At 30.6% G+C, this 9996-nt stretch overlaps 1 protein-coding gene across 3 annotated transcripts in view; it reads right to left on the bottom strand.

Moving 5' to 3' along the window:
• Positions 1 to 255: 255 nt before the first annotated feature.
• LOC143237900 (ubiquitin carboxyl-terminal hydrolase CYLD-like) overlaps positions 256 to 9996 on the bottom strand; it is a 150666-nt gene continuing 140925 nt past the window's right edge. For all 3 annotated transcript variants that reach the window (XM_076477615.1, XM_076477616.1, XM_076477617.1), the window contains one exon: positions 256 to 7556. In XM_076477615.1, coding sequence (XP_076333730.1) covers positions 7366 to 7556 — 191 coding nt within the window. In that variant the 3' untranslated portion in view covers positions 256 to 7365. The remainder of the gene's footprint in view (positions 7557 to 9996) is intronic.

Below are 9996 nucleotides of genomic sequence, written 5' to 3'. Positions count from 1 at the left end.
CAAGTTTAAATGAAAATTTAAGAAAACATTCATAGTTAACACTAACAAACTAAAATACTTAGTAATGACTACTGATTTTTGTATAAAGTATTTAATATTCAAATTAATAATATTATAATCAATGAATACTATTAAACAAAAGAAACTATAAAGGTTATTACAAACAATGCACTTCACAGTAGATCCTGGTATAGAATATCAAAATTATACTATAATAAGTAGAACAATGGGACACATGTTTATATTGAATACGACTTTTACTGCTACAAATTTTTATATTTTATTCATTGATTAAGTGAGTTACACGTTGAAGTTTATTCTATTATACTGTCTATGAATTGCTGACTAGAGGGAACCTCTTTTGACTAAGTAAGACTAATGTTCCATTAAACATCTCCCAGTTTTCTGAAATACAGACTGGTGTAAATGCCCCAGCACATTTAGGCAACAAAATTCATAAATTACCTACTACATCTCAAAAACAAAGAAAACCTTTTCAGAGCTTGGATCCTTTTGAGAGTCAACCAAGTTCCAAGGGAGTTCTTAGACAACATTTGCCACCTCCAGAGTTATGATTATGACTTCTATTATAGATGCCATCACCACCATGATGGTTGGTTGCTTGGTAGGTTGGTTTGGCATTCTATGGCACAAAGCAACAAGGCTATCTGCACCACCACCATGATGGTCCAAACAAGCCAGATGGTGCTTGTATCATTATCATTCTTGCAGAGGAAATTTGCTATAAACAAGAGGCTGTCTCTTACCCCTAGTGTGAAGTACTTTCATCTTTACAAACAGTTATTTAAGATATAATGATAAATTATCTCAACAATTTAAGTGAGTACAGATGGGTAAAAGAACATTTTTTTTTGCTATTAACTTTAACTCAAACCTTAAAAACAAGACCTTTAGAAAACAGTCCAAAACAACCAGCCCATTTCTATAACTATAGTACAGATATATCTACAATATTTTTGGTCTCTGATATATTGCTCAAAAATTTACTGAAAACTACACACTTCTTGAAAATAATTTCTATTACAATGTTAAGTTTAACTTGAACACTTGATACATATGATAACTTAACATCCTTAGATTTAAACATGTCAATAAAAGAACAATATATACACACCCTATGTTACAACAAACCTTTCAAAAACTAAATATTTCTAAACTCTGATTCTCATTATCCATAAACATAAAAAAGGAGCTATACTTTAAAAATGAAAAAGAATAGAAAATGATTCACCCAATGAGCTAGAAATAGCTGAGTTTCATACAAAATCAAAGGTCATCCAGTTATTGAAATTTGTTTATAACTAATGATTCAATGCATTATAATTAATAAATGTTTTAGTTCTTTTTGTGCATTGATTTATGGCAGTTAGTACTTCTAATCAGATTGTTATACAAGATTATATTATTAATTTGTAATTTACTTTTTTAGTTCTGATCTGTATCGTTTTTTAGTAATTTCTCACCAACAGTAAATTAACTATCAGGACTATTTTTAAGTGATTTTTTGCATAAGTCTTGTGAGGTCCAGAAATAAACCTTACATGCTAGTTCCCAGATTATTTTAGAAACCTTTTAGTGATATAATCAGCCACATAACTGGCTGGATTTTAAATAGAAAATATTTCTGCTAGATAAACTTGCATTTTATGAATTGATTTTAACTATCAGAAACTTAGAAAATCCTGCTTTATGCCCATTTTGCTAGGATTACTATAGGTTTAAAATTTTTCTTCTATCAAAGAAAATGCAGCTTCAAGAAACCTTTGCCAAAGTTTTATTAGAGGGTATATTTAATTATTAATGTAAAAATGTGATATTAAAATATAAAAATATTGTTAAAAAACAAGTGTTCTTTCTTAGGATGAAACAACAACAAATGAAATTATCTTGATGTCCAGAACTGGGCAAACGAAATATTCACAAGCCAGTTCAAAAACAGATACCAAGTATCTTCAAACAGCTTAATGAACCACAATAATCAACTAGTGACCTATTGTCATACATACCTAATGATTCCACTTTGCTACTATCAGGACTGCTATAAATATGAATAGAACTACAGCAGTAAGAAAGTGGTCAGGACTGTCCTTTTAAGGGCAGTTTAATCTTTAACTGATACTCCACAGTTACTGGCTTGGTGAATAAGAACAACTACATATTCAAAGATTGCTCTAAAGTAATATCTATCTATTTGTAACGTTTTACTTTGGTAGCAAAAAAGAGAAAAAGAAAAAAAACAACAAGAAAATTGTTTCAAATCTCACAATTTTTTTTGTATTTTATTGTACATTTGAGAGTGAGAACAGTCTCATATTTGGAATTGTTTATTGAATAGTGAGTTTTTAACATTGAGTATTTACACAATAGCCAATGAATTTTAGTATACTAGTATTTGAAATTTATCAATTATTTCTGACTACATGCAGTTTCACATTTGTTATTCTATTGAGATCACACCTGTTCTGCCCTTGGATGGTAGGTTACAATGCTGCACATTATGGAAGAATGTAGACAGCAGTTTACTTTAATGGTAGTCAAGTATTTGAGTAAGAATGACTAGTCCTGTGTAATGCTAATTTCCCAGAGTAAATCCAAAATTACTCATGAAGTAAGGATGGTGAATTTACAGTATCCTAGATAATCACTGGCCTAATAATTTAAGAGAATAGTTCTAATATGGTACAAGCAACTGTTTACCATACAAAGCAAGTACATTTATTGTGCTATTTTTTAATAAACATTGTACTTTACATCTCACATTTGTCTGTTCACTACATTTCCTTACAAAAAGCCCAGATATTCATACAAAAACAATATTGTTTTGTAATAAATATTCTGTAGAACCTCCTGTTATTTTGCAGACATATTCCATGACATTAACAGAAATTAGTTTGACCTGCATATGACATCATACACACATACATGTCCAGGCTTGCCATTATCAAAGAAAGTCATTATTATCACTTCTGATTGCAAAATTTTTGTTTTATAAAAACTGATTCACAATTCCTATAAGAAGTTAATTATGAAAAACAACCATAAATCAATATAACACTTCTCTACTTATCAACTGTCCAATAAACAGAAATTAATTATATATATTTATATTTATCAGATAAATAAATAAATCTAATGCTATCGAATACATTAACATCATTTTGTAAACATTAAATAAAAGGGTGGAGGTTGGGAGCCTTGTAGAAATTATTATTTTTACTGTAATTATATTTTTGCCTTTTTGCACATTTCATAATATTAAAAAAAAAACAGGGTGGAGGTTCAGAGTTTTACATTATGGAACTTTTAGGGTAATTTATTTATACTTTAAGGTTATATCTAAATGTCAAGAGCAACTGCTTTCCCACAACTGGCTTCAAGATAGCAAAAAGTAGTAGAAGTTGAGTGGTTGTGGGTTTAAGCATTCAACTCCTGATCCTTAACTGATTCTCCATAGTTGCTGATTTGTTTAACATCAGCACCTGGATCTTGTCTGATAGATGGAATATTCCAAATATGTTTGGGTGCTATGGCCATAGACATTATCCATTATGACTTAATGATGACAACACACACACACACACAAATTTGTGATGACAAGAAACCTACTTGAAGTAAAAATGTATATCAAAGACAACTGGTATGGGTATTGAAACTTTTATTAAAATAAAGTAGAGAACAATGTTTCAACTTTTTTCTATACCAGTTGTCTGTGAGATGCATACTCAAACAAAACTTTACCTCAACTAATAATTACACCACAGGACTCCTCAGTGCTTTTTATTTCAATTTTGCACTTGTAAGTTTATAATTACATATTACAGTGGGGATTGAATGTAAGTGTATAAAAGTTTTAACTATAAAGAGGTTTAACTTATGTAGGTTTCTGAGTTGTACTGATAGTTCATCTGATCAGAAGTTATTTTTAAACCATAGCAACCAAAATTTATTATTAAAGCTGTATAATATACTTGCTGGTACCAGATATCAATTAAAAGCCAATGTTCTCTCATAAGTATATTATGATCTGTGGTACATACAAGTAAAAAAACACACATTTATCAGATGTCTTCAACAATATGGTGGAAAGTCTAGCATAAAGTAGTATATGTTAGAAAAATAGTGTTATTTTCCACTATACAATGGCAATACAACTGTGATATATGCGTGCATATTCAAATAACATCTTTAATGAAATTAAATATATCCAACATTAGCACAAACAAAAGAAGGCAAAACAGCATTATTCATAAAACAATTCAATACGTAATAACAGTAGCCACTAATGTATTGTCAATAAATCATGATATCAAGAGTGTGGCACTCTTATTCACTTTCATACCATCAGGACTGCTTTAAGTATGAATAGGAACTACAATAATAAGAAAGTATTTGTATATATTTATTACATTATGGTTTCTGGAAAATCACTTGCACATCATGCGTTAATCAGTAACTTTCTGTCCAACATATTATAACTTTATACATTTACTCTTGCAATACTAGTACATTTACTATGCCACAATTTTGGTATACACAATACATAGTAATATCAGGAGTGGCACATAGTCAAAGGATGTTGGTTTATTACATCAGAGTATCAGGGTTGGTACACACATGTGTGTACTACACATTCAAAAACTGCTCTATGTCCTTTTCCTGCAATATTTGATGATATCAGTATTAATCTATATATTATCTATTAATATCTATATATTAATCTAAGTGTTTGTTTTAACATTAATGTACAGTGATATCCAAAATTTGGCATCAAACAGTCTTGTTATCGATACCAAACAGTGCCACTTCACTATTATCTTTTTACCACCAAGATTACTTTAAGTATGAAAAGGAACTACAATAATCAATTGGTACCTTATTATCATCCATACCTAATGATTCCACTTTCCTACCATCAAAACTGCTTTAAATACAAACAGGAGCTACAACAGTAAGAAAGCATTTGTTTATCCTAATTACATTCTAATCAGTGATGACGAGAAACCCACTTGTTGAGAGATTTGTAAAAGTGTTTTCTCAGCCCAAACGAGCCGTTTTTGCATATAAACTAATTACATTCTGGTTTCAGGAAAATCACACCATGCATTAACCAGTAACCTCCTGTCCAATACATCTTAATTTGATAATTATACTGTATCTGTATATAACTAAAACAAAGAGCACTCTTAAAATATCAGTACATATGTTATGTCAAGACTTTGGTAAACATATTAAAGTACTACGTATTCAAAGACTGTTCAATTTCATAATACCTAATAATATCAGGACTGCCTGTTGTTTTTTGTTATTAAGCCCAAAGCTACACAAAGGGCTACCTTTGCTTTACCCACGACAGGTACCAAAACCTAGTTTCTAGCAGTATAAGTCCATAGACATACCGCTGTGCCACTGGGAGGGAGAAGGGTATCAGAACTGGCACACAGTCAATAGATGCTTGTCTATTACATCATAGTATCTGGATTAGTACATACATGTAGGTACTATATATTCAAAGAGTGCTTCTTTATCACTTTAATATATTGGATCTGATATATAGACACATACACACACACACATATATATATATATGCATTAAGTAATAAGACTCTATATCCACTCAACTTGCTCTGTGACTACATTGGACATAAAATTTGACTATCTTACTGCAATTCAGTTGAAGCATGGTGATTTGCAAGTGCATATGGCACTTAAAATTGACTTTTTCTGGGAAAGTTACTCTGAAAGGGTTTTCCAAAGTGAAGTTTCCTATTCCACAACTATTAAAACATACAAGGCATGAAATTTTAACATTTTGAAGGATAGAAGATTAACAATTTTAGAACATAAACCTTAAAGCAATAAAAGGTATAATACCAGTATGAAAACAGGTTATTCCATGACCAGCAACTAATTATACAATGGAAGTAGTGAAGATAGCTTGTTACTAGAAATAACTCCAAATCACAGTGGTTCATTGCTGCTCGAGTAATAAAAACCTCACTTAAACTGTAAACTGGGTAATTCACAGATTTACTTTTACAAATTTAACACAAAACCCAAAGTACAAGCTTCTCCCTAAGCATTTAGCTAAATAGAAGCATGTCATCATAATGGGTGAAACATGTGTCTACTTATGTATTTGCAAATATCTAGGCATTTTATTATCAACCTGCCACTGATATAAAATCTAAAAAAATAGAAAAGAGCATTTTATAAAAATTTTCCATAAGTATTTATGATACTTGCAGGTTACAACTATAATTGTTAAGTTAAATGTCCAGAGAGCTAAAACAAAAGGCCAAAATAATGAATACCGTTTACTACTGCACTAAGATGCTGAAACTACTATACTGCACAGAAATACTAAGCTTGTATGTCAGTAATAAAGCATTGAGCCACACTTAAATCAACATGCCAGTTGCTCTGCAAGATGGAAGTACCAACAGAAATTCATGTTCATTATTTTTCAAACATCTCCCATTAACTTGTGTGTTTTTTGATTGCTCAGAAGTCATTATGCACACATCACTGATGAACATTGAAAGGTATATAAGAAGGAGGTAGAATAACAGTAACCTAAGTGTATTGTGCAAGAGTCTGCTGCAGTTGATATTATGCTCTAGAGTAATATTCCATAATCAGGACCAACATCAACTGGGGAAGAAGGAACTGTATGGCCTAGGCACTCAACTTGTATTCTTACCATGAGACAAGAAAAACTTTCTACATTTCATGATATCAGGATGGTATGCATATATATGCATGATGTAATCAAAGAGTATCCTCTTGTCATGGTACTTTAAAATATCAGGACTGAGGTACATAGATAGTGAAAGAGTGCTCATTTTATCAGAAAACATCATGATGTAAAAGCTGCAGTAAACATGTATACAATAAATATTAACTATCATTCACAAACCACAATGTAAAGAATTATATACACTTATATATTCTATACATTGCTTAATAATGTCATGAGTTTTATATAAACACTATGGTTGACCAATGAGAACTAAGTCTGGGCTTTAGTGTACATAACAAAGACTAATTTCTTTCTGTTAGATATAAAGATTTTGATTGCCATATAGTTATGTTCTTGACACATTATATTTTTAAATAAAGTAGCTTATATTCATTTAAGTACTGTACATCAAAGGAGGTACATCATTCTTCTCTCCTTAATATCAGCATTTTGGTATAGGCATTATAATGTAAACAAAGAGTACAATACCATCTTTTATGAAATCAGAACTGGTATACAGCTTCAAACACAGTGCTCTGTTTTCCTTCTTTGTTATGATATTAGCACTGGTAAAGAAATGGCACAGTAGGAAAGATGTATAAATATTATCGATACATCATGACATCAGGGCTTTGGTACATACACATGTAAGCATCACACAGTAGACGGCGAGCTATATCTGGCAAAATTTTATCATCCTTAGCAGTGAGAAGAAATTTCTTTCCTTCTTCTGATAGCCACCAATGAAGCTCGGGGAATGGAATTACTTCTGGTATGTTATATCCATTCTGCTCACCTAGAAAACAGAAAACATATTTTATAATATGAAAAAGAATGTTACTGGTAACTGCTGTCATGAATATTAGTGAAAACTTACAAGAACTGCTCTCATGGCTGTTCCAAAAAAATTGTTACTGTCACCCTTAACCCTACATATATGGGATGGTCAATGGATCAACCCAAATGGAAAAGTAGGGTTTAATAAAGCTCTTAATTTACTACGTGTATCTCCAGGAAATTTAATAAGCTTTTAGTAAATAATATAAGTATGTTGTACACAGAAAATTAAGATATTTTAATGAAGTATTTCTACTAAAGATTTGTATGTGAACTTACAGAGTCAATCTAACCCAGACACCAGCTAGTCTGAATTGAGAAGAAAAACGTTTTATATCTTAGTTTTCATATTTCAATTTTTATAATCTCTAAACCCTATTAAACAGGATTGAGAATTTCACATGGATCTAAGGTTTTCTGAGAATTTTTGTATCTCATGGGTAATTCTGTGAATTGTGTAAATTTGTGGAGAAAATTTCAGTGGGGTGGGGAGGTTTCAGAGAATCTTTACAAGTACTAAACTTGATTTGTTTTTATATTTTGATCTATTTTTTTACAGTCATTTACTAACTTTATTTGCATGAATTTGTTTTGCTGATGATTTTTAGGGTAAATTAAATTCTGAATCATTTCTAATCTAGGTGCATTAGGGAGTAAATACTGTTGTAACTTCCAAGTATTAATAGTATCTGCTAAAATGGATTGAATTTTAAAATAATTGATGACCAGGAACATCAAAAGGTTTAAGACATTGATAAAAATGATAGAAAGACTTCAAGGTTGGCAGGGATGGATAAGAATGTTGAAATAGCACTGAAAAATATGAAGGGTGAGATAGTAGGAGAATGACATGTACTTGGTGAATTTTTTCAGAAACCCACACTTCTGGTACAGAAATTTCCTTTATATGGCATAAATGGTATTGGTGCATTAAAAGACCATGCCCTGTTGAAATGCCACAAAAAGTCATTGTAGGCCACCTCTTCTACCCACCACATAACACATAATTTTGCACAGTTAATTTCTAAGGAACACCTTATTACAGATGAAGAAGCTATCACTATATCTGATATGAGCCAGCAGATACAAACAATTCCAGTGCTACCAGCATTGATGTGTGACAGTATTTCCACTGCACCAAGATGTACATGTCTAGTGGAGCAGGTATATAATTTCCCTGTCTCTTACTTAATCTCGTACACTTGGTCATTTATATTAAAGTTAATAAGTTTCATTATGATTTTTTGAACAGATTATTCCAGGAAATAGCTTTAAACCCCACTGAGATTAGGATGAGTAGAAACCCCCCACTGGAGCATTGCTCCTGTACCCACTATATCCACTGGTTACAAAATAATTATTGTCATACATGACTAAATTAATATCACATTTGTTTGTTTTTTGTAAAACTTTACACTTTTATCTTCTTATTTTCTGTACCCTAACACTAACTGTAGTGAAAATTGAAAAATATGAAATAAAATTATGTGCACTTTTTTTTCTAGAAATATAGCAGATTCTAACAGAAAATTACAATAATTTATCATAACAGCTTCAGGTCTTTGCTTTTTTAATAATTGTTTTCACTTAATTTGATAGCTTTATTGCTCTGTGAACCAAGTTTATGTAACAAAGCAATAAATCACCTGGCAAGAGTTTAGTACAACAAATTATGATAAAAAAGTATCAAATTATACCATTGTAGAGAAATTTCTTATTTGATTTTTCTAGCTAACCTAATAAGTTTAATTTTTACATTTTAATTACTTTTATAACAACAAAACAGCCTATTAATAAAAAACAAGACATTCAGTATTGGCATCTGGAATCTTGTCTCTTTTCAAGTTTTTTGTACCCTTAACAACTAAGTCCCAGAAGCTCACTAAGCTTTCTTAAAAATTCAGATACACAATTTAAATACAAACTATTGTCAAGCACAAAAAAAGATGCTTTCAAACTAATATAATGTAACTGCCTTTCTTATAACTAAGCTGTAAATAGGTTAAAAATTACATTACTCATTGACTGAATTTAGACAATAGAAAACAAAAATTAAGGTCAAATATTTCAAAATGCATTGGATGAGAGAACTAGCCTTATTGAAAAATCAGAAAATAGAATTTTCTCTTTTTATTGGTTACAAATAACTTGGACCTGAAATCTTAAAGTTAATAAAAGTTGTTTATGATTTTAGTAATGGATTTTGCATTATTCAGCTATGCATATTTCAAATATATATGTTTTCCATCACAGAAGGATTTTTTACAAATAAGGAAGAAAAAAAAAGCTCTTAGTTAGATTAAATTATTCTTTTGTTTACCATAATGAACATATTTTATTATATTTGGGTTCTAAAACTATTGATAAGATTCTCCTGTTGTGACTGGTCTAGAAAAATA

This window comes from Tachypleus tridentatus, chromosome 13 (genome assembly GCF_004210375.1).
Source record: "Tachypleus tridentatus isolate NWPU-2018 chromosome 13, ASM421037v1, whole genome shotgun sequence".
Taxonomy (NCBI): domain Eukaryota; kingdom Metazoa; phylum Arthropoda; class Merostomata; order Xiphosura; family Limulidae; genus Tachypleus; species Tachypleus tridentatus.
The sequence above is the reverse complement of the archived record's forward strand: the minus strand, read 5'-3'. Positions and strand labels throughout refer to the sequence as shown.